At 36.7% G+C, this 18,376-nt stretch overlaps 1 protein-coding gene across 2 annotated transcripts in view; it reads left to right on the top strand.

The window, feature by feature from the left end:
• The window catches only part of ARHGAP15 (Rho GTPase activating protein 15), a 630,028-nt gene that overhangs the window by 487,592 nt on the left and 124,060 nt on the right, over positions 1-18,376 (top strand). For both annotated transcript variants that reach the window (XM_023217490.1, XM_023217491.2), the window contains exon 12: positions 3,833-3,967. In XM_023217490.1, the coding sequence (XP_023073258.1) occupies positions 3,833-3,967 (135 nt within the window). The remainder of the gene's footprint in view (positions 1-3,832; positions 3,968-18,376) is intronic.

Genomic DNA, 18,376 nt, shown 5'->3' on the forward strand with positions numbered 1-18,376 from the left:
CTCTTCACTCCATTGCTACCTAACAATTTGCTCCATCTCTGCCCATTTCCTAATGCAGTTGCTTTTTATTACCAATTTGTTTTGTATCTGTTTATATAAGAATCTGTGCCTTCTACAAGTCAGTAATTACCAAAGATGAGAGTCAGTTTACAGGTAAAAGCATAGCCTCAAGTAAGACATTTAAGGGTAAAATGTAGAAATTACGATCTTGACATAATAGTCAATCAACTACCATTCGCAATTACTGTTTATTTGCCTTTTCCCTTTCTGCTTCTGTCAGCCAAGATTAAGTCTGAACACAGTGATTTTAAACATAGTGGGGGCTTACTGGCTATTTATCCTGGTTTCATCACTTGGCAGCCATGGGAAAATTGTTTAATCTACCTATGCCTCACTTTCCCTATCTGTAAAATGGATATGATGATAACAGTAGCATCTTCCTCATTACCTTGCTGAAAACATTAAATTAGATAATGAATGTAGAGTGCATAGCACAGTCCCTAGTACAGTGTAAGCTCTAAGTAATTGTTGGTTATTGCTTTCATTGCGAAGTACCCTGAATGAGTTCATACGGATTTTGTTCTATAAAAAGTTATGATTTTGTCAAGAATAATTACCAACTCTTAAGTTCATATTAAAGAAATATTAATACGTGTGTATCTAATTTTCTAGTTTCCTGCCCACCTATGGTAAACTTCATAAATCTTTGTTGAGTGACTTCTATAGACACTTATGAACTTCACTATAGTGGCTCTCAACCAAGAATAATTTTGCACGATGGGGAGATACGTGGCAATCTCTAGACATAATTTTCATCATCCCCACTGGGAAATACTACTGGCCTCTAATGGATTAAGGTCAGGGATACTGCTAAAAATACTAGAATGTAAAAGACAGTCCCCACCACAAAGGATTTTCCAGCCCCAAATGTCAATAGTGTGGTGCTTTTGAGAAACACTATTAGAAAAGGGAAAAGTATAAGACATCATCACTGTATAGAATCTAGTTAGAAAATGCTTATCAAATAATGCAAATACATTTGCAATAATACCTGTTAACACCAGGATAGGGTTATGGTTAGTTCATCTTGAAGACTGGTTGGCTTCATGAGAAGACATACTATATGGACATAACTTCATGTTTAGATAAACTACAGTGACCTTGCAAAATTTGCCTTAACATCATCTAGTTTACAAGGGATCTTAACCTTGGTTGATTATGAAAACTTGATATAAAAATTAGTATTATATTTCAAAATACTCTTTCCAACTATTTGCCATATTGCCTATTTAAGCTATTTGCTGAAGGGCTACAAATTATTATTATTTCTTTAAATGGAAACTACATAGGAATCTATAGTAGGAATGTTGGTTTAGGTGATACAGTTAATATTATATGGTATTTTAAGTAGATATAATCAAATGATATCTATTCATTGGTAAATTTTCTTTATCACTACATTCAATTTTCATGTTCACTTGAATTAACTGATATTAATGTGGAGATGAGTAATATTAATGCTGTTTTCCTTTGGTTAAGCCATTATTTGTTGGTGGCGGTGTTTCCTTGGTCAAGCTAAAATCATTCTCTTTTTTACCTGCTGAACACTTTCCTTTAGCAATTTCAAACTTGTGCACCAAAATGGCATTTTGTGTTGGACTTTTCTGATAAATTTTTGGTTGAGATATGTGTGTGTGTGTGTGTGTGTGTGTGTTTGTGTGTGTGTTTAGTTTCCACTTAAAGTTCAGTGCCAAAGCTACAGTACTTATACATTTTCTAAATGTGTTTTAAGCAATAAGTTGTACAACATTTTTAGAACATGTGTTAAGCTATTTCTCTAAGAATGAAGCTCTTAACAAAACATAAGCACTCTGCATGAGATCTTAGCAGCAAAGTGCTTAAAAGATAAAGTAAGAATTGGTACCATGGGAAGAACACCAGCTGTAGAGCACACAGGTCCATTATGAGAAGTATGGTAGTGGGTAGGGAGAAAATGATTTAATCAGGAGTAAAACCAATTTTATTATAAGGGCACACAGGGGGTGTGGCACCATAGTGAGAGGGACATTTCAAAATATCTGACAGATTTCAACAATGTGAAAACCCCGTTCTTTAAAGTGACAGTAAACCCCATCAGGTCTCCCTTTTTGATGCTATTGTTAACAGTTGACTGTTTAAAGCTGGCCTGCTAAGATGCTGTCGGCCTATTTCAATAGTGTGTAGCCAAATAAAAGACTAATTGTTGAAATACAATCAATCAAAAATGATCGCAGGGCAGAAAGAAGGTCTCCTCTGCTGATTTTGTTGTGGATCATATTATTGTGTTATGATTGAGGTAGGAATGAAGACTGAAAGGAAAGATTAGCCCATCTGAAATAAACACATTCACCTTCATGTCTTCTCTTTGCAAACACACTGTTGAGGAGGAACACCACTTACTATAAGCCTTGGAAACGATCGTTCATTTATTTAAAAAAAAAAAAAAAAAAAAAAGATCTGCTGAAGATTTGGGCTAATATTTTTAAAAGGACATGAACATTATTAGCAAAACAGCCCATGCAGAGAATCCCTACAGTGACAATTCTCGGCTTTTCTTACATTTTGGTGCAAAATGCTCCTCTGCATTCATAAAACTGACATCCAAGGGACATGTGAATGCGAGCCCAAGACATCAGTAAAGAAACAAATTTTCAGTTGACCAAATACCTCAGTGTTTGCCAGGATTCTCAGCTTTTCAGTTAACCCCCAGATCGTCTAAAATGATTAGTTTAAGTTTTCATGAAGCCCAGAATCCAAAACCTTTTCCATGTTGCCCGTTTAGAAAGACAAATCATTTGGCTCGACAGCAGTGACTTTGTACCTTGCTTCCTTTTCATTTTATGTCAAGATGTCCCTTTCAGACGTGAATGCATCCACTTCTTGGGTGAGACTAATTCCAGACATTCATATTGAGGGTGAAAAGGACAAAAATAATTGCCCAGCACACTTTATTTCTACTACAACCTTCATTTCGGCTTTTACTTTCTTTAATATTTCAACATTTCCACTAGCTCAAGCTTCCCAAGCAAATACTTCTGTTGTTTCTAAAAAGAGTTGGTAAGCACTTGTGGTTTGTCTTTAGTGTGTTATCATTTTTGACAGCTTTGCATAGCCTACGTAGGCCAACAGGGGTCTGTCTAATATTGTTGCTGGGCATATTTTCCTCACTGAGATGAAAACTAAAAAAAAAAAAAAAGATTTTGAAGCAGTAAGAAAGAATTAATATCCTTTCTCACTCAGTATTCTATTCCTTGCTGACTTTATATTCAGGCAAAAAAAAGGGAAAAAGTGTTACCCATTATTCCCTTGTACATAGCAAGGCTAACACATGTAAAGCAATAACTCATTTTCTATTGCCATGTTTAGCATATGTCTCTTGTTGGCTCAGCAAGGCCTTTAGGCTGGTCCCTTGAGCCGGCCATCATTGGCAACTCTTAGCCCCTCGGCCTCAAAACCAAATAGCTTTGAATCATGTTGAGCTGTGATGCTAATTTTCATACTGATGCATTATGGGAATAAATGTATCTGACATACTGTGTCAATGGCACTGTCTCTTTGTGTCTCTTGTTTTTTGTTAGCTGCATTCCTACAGATGGTATTCCATTGAAAATGTTCCCTTCCTACGGAAAGAGGGAGGGAAAAAAAAAAAAAAAACATGCACAGCACCAAACCTCTAGGTGCAGAAGGCTGTTAACGGTTGCTGATGATAGTAGGCAAACATTAACATAATAATTAGTGTCTTGTAATTGTTTCATTAAAACCAGTTGTTCCATTTCTCCTCGTGTTTTCCCAGAAGAGAAGCTGAATTTGGACGACAGCCAGTGGGAGGACATCCACGTTGTCACCGGAGCACTGAAGATGTTTTTCCGGGAGCTGCCTGAGCCGCTCTTCCCTTACAGTTTCTTTGAGCGGTTTGTGGAAGCGATCAGTAAGTACCTCACAGAAAAGGGCAGGTGGTGGAATAACCTGACATCCTGGAATTATTAAGTAAATAATAAGAATGATTATAATAATAATCATGGGGAACAGATAGTATCCCCGATGCTCCATATCTTACGTTTTCGTTTTGTGTTTTGATGGCTTGTTTTATTTCCGGCCCTGCAGTATTATCTGAGGTTTCTTTCTTCTTTTTTTTTTTTTTTAATTAGGAAAAAAAGTATGACATCCTATTTAAGGTAGTCAATTTAAGCGTCCTCAAATGAAAATAGTGTCTCATCAAATCTGCTTTAAAGGGTTCACCGTGTGCACCCCTCGTCTCTGCCTTTATACTTTCAGAATTGCAATGAGTTTGAATAAAAAGGGGTCTTGAAAAGAACCCCAAGTGAATTAAATATTACATTTCGTGAAATATGTGTTAAATTATCAACTAAGACATCATGTTCTCTTGGTTCACTCACCCTTCACCCACCAACACTAGCAAACAGCCATAATTTGCTTATGAGCAGTGTGATTATCAAATTAAGTAATGGCAAGTTTCTTCTGTTAAACTGGTGACTTTATAAGAGAGTGAGTTATATCTTTACTAACCAGTAGTCATTGTACACTCCATGAAGCTTCCTTTTCTGCTTTTTTAATTCATAAAACACACATACACTTAGGTAAAAGTGAATAAATGAATGAATAAATCAATGAAAATCTTTTCCAAATGCAAGAGTGCTTGTGCTATTAATCCTTCGAGAAGCAGCTACTGGTATGTCTCTAAATTTAATATCTTAGGGTATGCTTACTGTAACTGTGACAGCTTGGAAAAAGTTTCCTGGCAAGCCAGCTGATTTAAGGAAGAAAAAGAAAGAAGAAAGAAAGGTAAAATTAAAAACTTTGCAAGCCTGGCAGGAGCTTAATTAAAATCCTAATGAGACAAATCTCCAAGAAAAAAAAAAAATTGCTGTACTCAGGAGGTCTGATCTTGGATGGCTGGATGTGCAGTGTTCCCATTAGTAGAATTGGAGATTTGGGGGTCCTGTGTTGGAAAACAGCCCCTCAATATGCCCTCTAATTCTGTCATTCACAAAGCCTTCACCCTTGTTTAAAGCTCTGGCAAAATGGTATCAAGAAAAAGAAGAAATTTCTCTACCAAGGTCTTGTTGCTTGCTCAGTTTCAGATTTTGTTGTTATTGCTGCTGCTGTTGTTGTTGAATATAGTAACAATACTCTAACTATGGGTTTTGAGTTGAGGCTGGAACTCTTATCCCTTGTCATGACGTCATCTCGTGAGCCCTCTACTTCTTCAGAAGAGCAATGTTTCATAGTTACACAGGCTCTCTTAACTTCATTTGAAAAGAAGAAATAAAATATAAACAAGCGGGCATTTCCGTAACAGCTTTTTCTGATATTCTTTCTTGGAACACCCAATCAACTTACAATGCTGGGACAGTGTTCTGGTAGGAAATTGGAGGGACTTTGCGTTTAGATGCCTATTTCTGATTGTGTACATTTAAAGAAGTCATATAAATTTCACATCATGATCTCCACACACTCAAGTGAAGATGATCTCATTTGGAAACTTACTTCGGTGTGTGCTATTTGGGGGCTATAACTAGGTTAACCATCATTTAAGCTTCTTTTAGTTCACCTGATTCTAAAGATATTAGGAAAGTCATTTTCTTAGCTTGAGAGATATGGAAAGCAGGCCCTCAGAACCCACATGAGAGTATGTCCTTTGAATTTCTCTAAGGTGTAGGATCATCTCAGGGATATTCTAGACTTAAGTCCAAATTGTATAGAATTTCAGAAATATAGGCATGATAAGAATGGAACATGGCAGAGTTGAGGCAGGCAGCAGACTATTGGGATTGATGGCTCTGGCAAGGGTTTCTGCCAACACGGATAAAATGGGTTATGATGAGAATGAATAAGAAAGTGCCTAAGAAAGTCCTTTAAAAATGTAAGAGGGTGCACAAACAGTGCTAACAATGTTTCTCCATATGAGCTTTGTTTGATAATGTAATTTGGAAGAGAAGAGAGAGACTTCTTCCTTCATTGTTCAAGGCAAGGAGAATCAAACTCAGTGTTATTGTGTCGGGAGCTGGTTCCTACCGGTGGGTTTGTGGTCTCGCTGACTTCAAGAATGGAGCCGTAGACCTTCTAGGTAAGTGTTACAGCCTTAAAGATGGCACGGACCCAAAGAGTGAGTGGTAGCAGGGTTTATTGTGAAGAGTGAAAGGATAAAGCTTCCACAGGGTGGACGGGAACCTGCGCGAGTTGCCGCTGCTGGCTGGGGTGGCCAGCTTTTATTCCCTTATTTGCCCCTTCCCGTGTTCTGTTTCTGTCCTATCAGAATGCCCTTTTTTCAATCCTCCCCATGATTGGCTACTTTTAGAATCCTGCTGATTGGTGCATTTTACAGAGCACTGGTTGGTGCATTTACAATCCCATTGCTAGCTACAGAGTGCTGATTTGTTCGTTTTTACAATCCTCTTGTAAGACAGAAAACTTCTCCAAGTCCCCACTGGACCGAGGAATTTCAGCTGGCTTCACCTCTCATTATGGTCTGAAAGTTTGTGTCCCATCAAAATGTATATGTTGAAGTTCTCACCCTCAAGGTGATGGTATTAAGAGATGGAGGCTTTAGATGGAGATTAGGTCATTAAGGCAGAGCCCTCGTGAGTGGGATTAGTGACCTTTTAAAAGAAGCCCAAGAGAAACCTATATCTTCTTCCACCATGTGATGGTACAACTAGAAGTTGCCATCTATTAGCCGAGAGTGGGCCCTCACCAATACATTAAATCTGCTGTCAACTTGGTCTCATACTTCCAAGACTCCAGAATGGTGAGAAAGAAATCTCTGTTGTTTATAAATTGCTAAATTTATGGCATTGTTTATAGTAGGCCAAATGGACTAGGACACTCAGCAGCCTTGCTTCAACTCACAACCGAATAGTAGAATGTCATTATTTTTTAATATGTAAAATGGAGGGATCATAATGGGGCTGAGAAATATGTTATGATGTTGGATGTTAGTACATTTACTAACCCATGTGTTTTTTATATAACCTTGAAGCTAGTCCTTGTGTTCTAAAACTAGGAAAAACTGTAGGTTGTAATTCACATTTAAATATTCTTAAGCAATAAGAGAATGGCCACCTAGTTTCTTGGCAATGGTAAAAACCACACCAGAGGAAATACTTTCTCTCCATGTGTACCAATTGTATTAAAAAAATCTTTCAAAATTTTAAGAACATTTATACCCCGTTGCAGGGCTTTATCATAGCTTACATAGCCTCTTGTAAAAATCTATACGGTGAGAAACTCAACAGATCCACTCACGAGTTTTCGGCTTTATATGGAAAGGGACCAACCAGGTAAAGTAAATTCACAGAAGAGGATGAATTGAGGACAAAGAGGCCCAGACCCAGCCTCTTTGTCCTCAGATTCTAGTTCTTCCCTTTTCTTCTCTGTACCGTAGGAGGGTTGGTCCTAGCCAGCTGTATTTTGCAGATGCTTTTTTTATTAGTGGGTTTTTTTTTTTTTTTTTTACGTTTATTTCAGATTGAGAAGGTACATGTGCAGGTTTGTTAGCTGAGTATACTGTGTGATGCTGAGGGTTAGGGTACAAACAATGTCATCACCCAGGTATAGAGCATACTACCCAAGTTTTTCAGCTCTTGCTCCCCTCCCTCCCTCTCCCATCTAGTTGTCCCCAGTGTCTATTGTTGCCATCTTAATGTCCATGTGTACCCAGTGTTCAGCTCCCATTTATAAGAACTTGGGGTATTTGGTTTTCTTTCTCTGCATTAATTTGCTTAGGATAATGGCCTCCAGCTGTATCCATGTTGCTCCACAGGACATGATTTCATTTTTTTTTTTAATGGCTGTGTAGTATTCTGTGTGTATGTACCACATTTTCTTTATCCAGTCCACCATCATTGGGCACCTAGGTTCATTCCATATCTTTGCTATTGTGTATAGTGCTGCGATGGACATGCAAGTGCTTGTGTCTTTTTGGTAGAACGATTTGTTTCCTTCTGGATATATACCCAGTAATGGGATTGCTGGGCCCAATGGTAGCTCAGTTTTAAGTTCTTTGAGAAATCTCTAACCTTACATGTGCTCTTGAGGTGCTATTGCACCCGGTCAAAGCCACTGGAAGGAGATAGCAGAAAGAGAGAGAAGACAAAGGCCAGCAGTTTATTAGTTTATCCCCAACCCGTTCACTCTTGCCACCCATCTGCCTCAGGTAGCTTTTCAGCGTGAGGCTCCTTCTGCTTTACAGCTTCAGCTTTGACCAGACAGGCCCCCTCTGGTTTCAGCTTCCATCTGGTGACACAGACTCTCCTTTCTTTGCTTTTCCAGCCTGGAGAAGGTAGTGGCTTCCTGGTGTGTCTACTTTCTTGATTAATCTACTCTTCCTTATCTGGCTCTCAGCTTCTTCTTTATATGGGCAGCCAATTCTCTGCATCAAATTAATTTCCTCTGTTGGTGCAAATACTTAAAATGGTTTCTGTTTTTTGGTTACACACAAGTAAAATATCACGTCAGTTGATGTCGTGGTACATGTTGTCATAACATTATTTCCCTTTTTTATTACCCCCAAGTCCAGTTTGTGAAGCGTTAACATTTTTATTTGGCCCCATATTGGGAGATCTGTTACCCTTTCATGGAAGAGTTAAAAGGTGGTTAGACCCAACGGAATTTTGCATCCACCTGGAATACTTTGCATCTGAGGAAAAAATGTTATTTCTAGTACAAGCAATTAATGACCACTGGTGCCATCTGAATAATTTTTATTATATGTTTGAAAGTTATCACATAGTCCAGGAAGAGTGAACAGAAGGCATTTACTTTTTAAAATAATTTCTTTTTGGACAAAAAAAAAAAAAAACCCATTAATATCATAAGACCCTGCAATTGCCATAGTAATCCCTTGTCTGATAATACTCACTGGGGTAACAAAAACACTAGGGATTGTTTTATGTCTCAGAATCCAAGTACAGCGGCTATTGATCTGAAATTCTGTACTTGAGGTCAATCCAATTGGGTCACCTGCAGGTTATTTCATGGGGATTTAACCCACTGACTGCAAGGACTTAATTCCCTGGAAATGACTTGTGCTGAAGGCATTATTAGTACTGTAAATGTGAACTCAGTAGAAAAGCACAGCCAGGGAGTTTTATGATAGGTGATGCAATCTTGTGGCTAGAGGCCTGCAGGGGTCCAGACATTTCCAGTAGATCTAAATCCTAGCAAATGTACTAACTTTACCTCTGTTCCCATCTTTTTCTTCTGGTAACTCTACAGATCCAAAGAAAAAAAGACAACAAGCAATGTTTTTCTCTGTTTTAATGTCTGCATTTTTCCAAAGTTCCTGAAAAAGAGAAAGGGAGGAGAAAAACCCATTGGCATGTCTAATAATTGTCTCATTTAATTCTCAAAATAAGAAAGCAGGAGATATTGGAGAAATGGAAAGATCATCTACACAATAATTTCTAGCTCATAAAGTTACTATGAGAATGAAATAGATCAGTATTTTCTTACTCCATGTTAGGCACTCAGTAAATGATTGAAAAAGAAATTAATTTTTAGAAGAGTTCTAAATGCACATAGCTCAAAAAACTAGACTTGGCATTCACATACAAACATAAATACTTTGTATCATTGTATATTGCCTTGAGCAATAGCTATTGCCAAATATCTGTATTTTATATCATCCTACAGAAGACCCATATGTCCTATGTCATCTTATATAAGACTACAAGCATTTTTTTCTACATTTTAAAAGCTGAGTTTAGAATTAAATTAATGGTCAGAAATTTCAATATTGGAGTTTCAGGTTAGAAATAAAGTTGAACCTTCCAAGAGTGAGTGATGTTTCAATATTTAGTACTAGATATTCAAAGCTTTCATGCCTTAAATGTTGACTTCTCTGAGTACATTTTAACCCTGCACTCTGATTTCTATGATCAATTGCTCAACATCTTTTGAAATTTATTTATATGTACACAAAATTACTTTTCTATTTCATATGAATAACTATTTTAATTTAAGATTCTTATAATTCTTTACTTGATCAAATTACAATATTCAACAAACAAAAATCTTACAGAAGTTAGCATGAAAAGCAATGGATTGGGCCTATCACATCATATCCCCTGACCTATTCATGAGAGGAAACCTCATTTAATGATTTTAATTTTCATCTCTTCTGGTTACTTTCATAACTCTAGATAATATCTCTACTTTTGATTTATCAACCATGGATAATGTCCGTTACCTAATATTGTTTCATTCTACTCCACTTCTTTTAGTATATGGTAGCCATATTATTATAATTGCAAGCTAAATAATATGCCTAAACCTCTTTTTATTGTTTCATCAACATTCAACAATATCAGCTAACTTCATAAGGTGAGCATGTACTCCTTCCCACCCTTTCCTTCATCTTTCTATAGTTTATTTTTAAGTTTTAATAATTGAGGATTTTTTTCTAGCTGTACTAGAATTGGCATACAATGAACTGCATGTTTTAAAAGCGTAACTTACCAACGTTTTGACAAATGTATGCACCACCACCAAGATAAAGAACATCCCTATTATTCCCAAAAGTTTCCTCTTAATCCTTGGTAATCCTCTTTCCTTCCCCTTTCCACCTGCTGTGCACTCCCATCCCAAGCCACCACTGATCTGCTTTCTCTCACTATTGATATATTTACATTTTCTAGAATTTTATATAAATGGAATCATACAGTATGCACTCTTTTGGGCAGGGGCTTTTTTCATTGAATATAATTATTTTGAGATGTATTCATGTTATATTAAGAGTTCATTTTTCATTAATGAGTAATATTTCATTATTTGAATATAACACAATTTGTTTATTTGTTGATGGATATTTGGGTTGTTTCTAGTCTTTGATTGTTACAAGTGAAGCATTTACAAATCTGTGAACATTTACGTACAAATTTTTGTGTGGACAAATGCTTTTAGTCTTCCTGGTGATACTTAGAAGTAGAGAGCTTGTTCATATGGTAGGTATATATGAAGTTTTTAAGAAATTGCTAAGCTGTTTTCCAAAGTCATTGCACCATTTTTCAATTCCTGTCAACAGTATACGAGAGTTCCAGTTTCCCCACATCCTCAGGAACACTTGGTGTGGTCAGTGTTTTTAATTTTAGCCATTCTATGTGTGAAGTGGTATCTTGTGGTTTAATTTGCATTTCACTAAAGGTTAATGATGCTAAGCATCTTTTCATGTGCTTATTGACCATTCCGTTATTTTCTGCAGTTAAGAAACCTTCTACATTTTCAAAAAAATTGACTATTTCTTTGCTATTGAGTTTCAAGAGTTCCTTATATATTCTCAATGTTAGTTCTTTATCAAATATATAACTTGCCAATATTTTCACCCATTCTATGGCTTTGTTTTCCTTCTTTTAACAGTGTTTTCAGAAGAGCAAACATGTTTAATTTTGCTAAAGTCCAGTTTGTCCATTTTGTCCTTTATGGATCTTGTTGTGCCTTCGTGCACTAAAATTATTTTCTTCAACATCTGTTGTTAGTCTCAGCCAGTGAATTTTTTTTAATCTCAGGCATTGCAGTTATTATTTTTAGAATTTTGCATTTTTAAATATATTCTGTCTTAAGGTGTTTAATTTTTCTCTAGCTGTTTTAGCTTTTATTATTTTAAATTGATGCATAATTGTACATATTTATGGGGTAGAATATGATGGTTTGATACATGTATACAATGTGTAACAATCAAATCAGGGTATGTGAGCTGGCAGTTGTTGATTTGTTGAATTGTAAGTTTCCAAAGTTGCCTTTTGTATACAAAAATAACTTTTCCTCCCACTCCTGGGCAATGTTCCATATATTTTCCATTATTAGAATGCAGTCAATGCTAACTCCTTGATCAAAAACAATTGTATGGTTCCAGTACTGTCTCTTTTGTGTTTTGTTTCTGGCTTGACTAAGTAAATATTATATCTAATAGGAATATATAAAAACATATAAACATATATATTGTGTTCATATATATATACATATACATATGAATGTATGTATGCGTAGGACACAGAGATTAGGCAAGTTGGTGCTCAATTGAGATAGTAATGATGTTACATACAAGTCTTCAATTTAAAGGCCACAATCACACATGCCTTTGAAGACAGTGTTTTTTAAATGCCTGGTTTTTTAAATGATGATTAATTAAGGAGTAAAACAAGTTGTGCGAAATGGCACCCATAAGATCAACTGAGCACCATTGAAATGCAGACTATTAGTCACCAAACATAGAGATTATCCTATGCCTAGTCCTGAAACAGAACTCATATCCCTGTCTATACGTCAGTCACACCATCATCATATAAAAATAATTTAAGTTACATACATTGCCCTATGGCAAAAAGTACCTATTGCATGTTCTAATGGTTTTTTCCCCCTATGGCCTTTATTTCATTTTGCCTTTAGAGTATATTTTCAATAGGTAATTGTGGGGGGAAAAGACAGTCAAGTATATCTGCAAATATTTTCTTTACTCTTGACTTTATCTTGCCCTTTGGTCAAACTATTTCTGATGCATCATCAACTCCATGATGACACTCTTTAGGAGAAAAGAAACAGAGCTTGCAAGGCACTTGACTAAAAACAGTTGCTAAACATGAAAGCATGATAGTGACAAATTGCTTTAAAACCAGAGAAAGAGCAGGGTGTAAAGGTTCATCACAAAGAAACCAGAGATGTCAAAATAATGCAGTATAAAAATATCCTCTATTGCACCATTTCAAGGAAATTTGAAACTGAAACAAAGGTAAATTTTACAAACCCTTTTTTTTTTTTTTTTTTTTTTTTTTGTTTCCACTGCAAGCTAACATTCTCACAGACCTGGTATTTTTGTTGTGGTTGCTTTTTAATGTGTGTGTGTGTGTGCACGCACACACGCAGAAATTTTATGGCTAATGCCTAGCTTGTCTCTTAACTCATTCTAATTATATTCATAATTAAATTGAAAAAAAATACTTGACTAGAGCCAAATGGCTTGCACAGGTGTCTTTTTGTAGGAATGGTTTAGTGCTAGATGATAAACAACTGGACCTCCATCTCCTTAATTTGGCTTAATGAAAAGTCCTTTATAAGTAAAACTAGAAGGTGATTAAGAATTAAAATTGGGCCTTGACTCAGAAATTAACTGAGTGGTGAGACATCACCTCCATTAGAAAATGTGGCACTTGTCTTTTTGCTTTTCCTTAAAACTTTTGTTTTACTTGCACTCCTTTCTTCCAGCTACTTAAGGTCACTTTTTCAAAGCAATAAACTCTTCAAGCTGAGCAACCAGCCAGGCCGCCTTCATGAGTCAGCTTCCCTAGCATCGCTTACTTCTACTGAATAGACCTGCTTTTAAAAAATAGATAACAAAAGGCAAAACTTCTCCTCAAAACTTAAGTGGAAATCAGTTATCTTGACCTATTCCTCTAATAGTGGAATTGAGTGGCTGGTTTTCACTGCCTGTTATCAACTTCACTGCATCAATAGATTGTAATAAAACTGAAGGTTGGGAGGCCTTCTATCCTACCCTGAGGCTTCTGCCTCATTTCTTATGCCTTGCTTGACACCACATTATGATCACCGCTGATGAGTCTTCCAAAATATCTGCCCACTTACCCCCAACTCTGGCTCAGGCCATCTCTAGGAGAATGGGCTCTCCTATTTCCCATATTCATTTTTTTCTCTCACCCAACCCAGCATGATTCTAATTCTAAAATACAGGCAAACTGATATAACTGGCTTGCATTTCATTTTGAGAAAAATCCAAATTCCTTCCAAGGTCTTCAGAGTCATTTATGATCTGGTCACCCAGAAGCTCTCCAACTTCATCATTTACTGTTCCCTGCCTCGCCCATTGCATTCCAGCCCATTGGTACCCTGGCTCTTCTTTGAATACCCCAAGCACACTGAAGGTCTTTGACTGCTCCATCTCTCTACTGAACACACTCTCCCAGATTGCTACTCCTCTGTCAATTCCTCAGGGAAGTCTACTCTCATCAGCTAAGCTAAAGTTTCTCCCTGCACCACACACCACCACCTCTATTCAAATCCTGTCTCCACCATTTACTATCTAGACTTAGAGCAAATATGTAACCGCTCTAGGCCTCCATTTCCACATCTATGAAATGGAGGGAAAAGTTATATCTTCACCATGGCAATTGTAAAAAGAATTTCATGAAATGCACTTATTTACAGAGTCCCTGGCCACAGTATCAAGTTCACTGGTATTATCATATTAGAATATAATCAGAGTGTCCTTTAGATAACAGTCTCAGAGGACCTTGCTGTTCATTCTCACTGATCTTTCCACTTCTCTGGAAAAGCCATTTCAAATTATTGTCTTAAAGCAGCCATCTTCATTCTGCTTTAATATTTTGCTTTGAGAATTTCACACAGTACCAAACATATTTAAGATAATATGACAGGATATTCTCTTGCTTCACGAACCAGGGATCCCATTTCCTTTATCTCATGACATTTCTCCTTTGTTCTGCCGGCTGTTGTCAAGCCCAACCCCACTTGGATAGTCCAAAGCCTGTGACTTTATTATAGAACTTACACCTTCATCATAACCCAGATGCTATCCAGCTTCTCCGACCAGAGCTTGCCTTGCTTCTACTAAATATTAGCAAATCTGTGATGTTCACGGTGGCACCAGAAGAGCCAACTCCAAAGTGATGCCTTCTCTCAGTTGGGAAATTTGTAACATTGTAGATCCCAATGTAGATCCCAAAATGTTAAGAGTTACCAGCTGAACACAGGGACAGACAGACACACATACAAACCACACACACACACACACACACACACACACACACACACACACACATTCTCCAAACTAGAAATGTTTCACTTTTTCTTTCAGTTGCCACACAATATTCTAGCTTTGAAAGGTAGACTTTTAATTTTTTAATTATCTCAAGAGAACTTTCATATTAACCTCTTGTGAACTTTTTACCTTTTTTTTTTTTTTTGAGATTTTTTTGTAGAGACAGGGTCTCACTATGTTGCCCAGGCTGGTCTCAAACTCCTGGACTCCAGCAATCCTCCTGCCTCAGCTTCCCAAAGTGCTGGGATTACAATCCCAAGTCACCATGCCCAGCCTCATGTGCTATTTTCAAAGCCTGTTATGAAATAAGAATGGATGCTTTACCCATTTCTCGTTTGCCCACATTCAGTCAGACATTCTCATTTGCTCAAGCGCTTGTCCTTTCTCCAGCCCTCCTCTGTCAATAAAAGAATTTTCCTTAAATAGCTTCTAGGACTATCATAAGCACCTTGAATTGTGACTTTTCTTCATCTGGCTCATTCCTATTGCTCTGCAGAGTTAAACATTAGATGTGATGGCTCTTGGAGTACTATAAATTTCCCAGGGGAATTCTGCTCATGTTGGAACAGTGGAATATCCACACTGAGAATTGCCGTGTGGTTTAGAGAAAGGAATTTCTCCCTAAGGATAGGCTCATACATTTTCTACCTACACTTTCTAAACAGAAACATGGAAAATGAATACACTATTATAGAAAATAAGTAGTGGTGCTGGTTTAAGAGTAAAAGTAGTATGTTTGGAAGGATGAAGGCAGATGTGTGTATATATATATATGTGTGTGTGTGTATATATATATATATGTATATTCTATGAACTATAAAAAATTATATTGAATGTTTTCTTTTTGTTGATTTATACTTTTCTACATAAATGTGTAGTTCCTCCCACTTCCAACCATTTTATTACATACAACACCTTTATTTTTCAGAAATTGGAATTCTAAAAGATCAAATACCTGAGTCCATGATTACTGTCTAGCCAGACAGTTAGTTCTTGGCCCCTTTCCTTTTTCTTCTCACCTTGAGTGTCCAGCAGGTGAAAGGTTGACCCTTTCACATTTCCAGCCCATTCCCCTGCCAAGTAACGGATGGGCAGATCTAATTAGTACCATCTGTCCTGCTAGTTGCAGGTGGTTGCTGTCTTACAAAGAGATGAAAGCAACAATCTTTTGAGCTTTTCTTCCAGGTCCCTAACTCTCGGCACAATGGTAACATTACTGTTTGACACCTTGTGTGTATTATTCTCTGAATATCTAATTGGCGTCTAAGAAGAAACCATTACCTCATTGAAATATTCTTTGGAAATTTTCATGTGCTTGTGTCATGTTATGAAAATGTTTTAGAAAAAGTCATCAGGAAAAGAAGAATGATCCTGAAAAAATATTAGACCCAGAAGGACTTCAGAAGCTCCTTTCTGTAAGCTTGGATTTGTGATGCTCAGAGCTTCTGAGAGCTGGACCCCCTCAGTGTTAGCTGAGCAGAAATCTCCACCAAGGAGAACGGCAAGCCAGAGCACAACTAGAAAAACCACATTGGTCAATGTCAGATTTCCAGCAGGATCTTTTTCTTACAGCCCCTTAAATATTTTTAAAACACTTAAAGTGTAACCCGTAGAGCCTGTTCAGTGTTCTCCTTTCTTCCTCTGCACTTTCAATAATTTATCATGAATCAAAGATTCCAGATCCTTCATCACCATGATCACACTCCCTGAAATGTGCCCTCCTAAGGTTTGGATCTCAGTCAGATCAGGAAGCTATAGCAAAATACCAGAGACTGTGTGCTTAAACAATGGGAATTGATTTCTCACTGTTCTGGAGGCTGGAAGTCCAAGATGAGGGCACCAGCATGGTCAGTTCCTGGTGAGGGCCCTTACTCTGGCCTGCAGATGGCCACTTTCTCATTGTGTCCTCAAATATAAGAAAGAGTGGGCTCTGATCTTTCCCTCTTTCTGTAAGGGCACTAATCCTACCATGAGAGCCCCACCCTCATGACCCTATCTAAACCTAATTGCCCCCCAAAGACCCTACTCCAAATACCATCGCATTGAGGGTTAGGGCTTCAACATATTAATTTTGAGAACACAAACATTCAGTGAATAAGAGAAATCATACTTCAGTGAACTGTTTTATTTGTACAACTTTATCAGTGTAGAATAAAGCTTCCTCCTATATTCTCACAATATCTTCCTATTACTATGATAAAAGATTTGATTTTTTTCTTTATTAATATTATACTATTGGGATCTGAAATTGAATTTATAGTCCAAGGTCTCACTTTTACCATTTTCTCTCTCAGATAAGTTTGTACACTTTTAAAGTTTCATGCTGAAATGTGCACACCATCTTGTACCATGGTACAAGAGAATTTTGCTTTAAGTTTTGCATATTCAGAAGACTTATGTCACCTGAGTCTCATAACAACAGGAACTGGGACCAAAACCCAAGTTTTTAACTACAAATTCATTGTGCCTTCCTCCTAGCATTGTGATATTTACAAACCTGAGCAGTTTGACTTCCAAGTCCATATTTACATCCTCAAATACATTCAAAACCATATAAGACAAACTGGAAGGCCATTTAAAACAATGGAGCAGTTAGAGATAAAACTTTACAACATTTGGGGAGGAACTTCAAATATTGTGCCAATAAAAGAAACTTAGAGAAGAGACATTCCAAATATACAAAGTGAACTTCTTTAGACATTTGGACAACATTTAGAAAGAATTTGAATCACAAATACTATAAACTATTAGACTAGTGGGAATTTAAATAAATCCCATAACTGCCCATATGATTACAATTCCAATTTCTAGTATATTTACCAAACTTTTACTTCATATCGCCAATTGCTATATGTATATTTCACTATTTAAGTTTATCTTTAAAATACTTCTTTGTGGTCAATATTATTCTTCCTATTGTTTCCATTTGGGACATTTAGACTAATCAATATTAAATAACTTTCCTAAGGCTACCAGCTGGGAATTTACAGAGCTAGAATTTGAACCCATAACTGAAAGATTCCAAAGCTGTTACTCTTAACCACACAACTACAGTTTTTGACTAATTTGGAAAAAAAAAAAAAAATGATTACACGTGTCTATTTAGAAACGAGATAATTAGTAGATTTAAATGTAGTTCAGATAAAGACTTTATGTTGTTAAAAACTACAATGAGAGGAAACCAAACAGAACACAAATGAATTCTCTGCTCATACACATGGTCTCAAAACCTCATTATTTACTTAAGACTTCCATCTTGACTATTCAATTTAAAACAAATTCAATATTTTTTAAATTGCTTTCTGTATCCAAGGCAACATTACAGGTACTCATTCTTGTGCCTGGGTCACTGGAAAATTTTTTAAAAATAAAATAAGCACCAGTGAAATTCAAACACACCTAGCAGATGGAGAAGGCTAAAGAGTATGTAAATTTATTTGTAACAAACATTTATCTTTTAGGAATGTTAGCTAAAAGCACCTATTCTGTGCAAAATGCATCACTAGAAGAAAACAACAACAATCAAGC

This window comes from Piliocolobus tephrosceles, chromosome 11, assembly GCF_002776525.5.
Source record: "Piliocolobus tephrosceles isolate RC106 chromosome 11, ASM277652v3, whole genome shotgun sequence".
NCBI lineage: Eukaryota > Metazoa > Chordata > Mammalia > Primates > Cercopithecidae > Piliocolobus > Piliocolobus tephrosceles.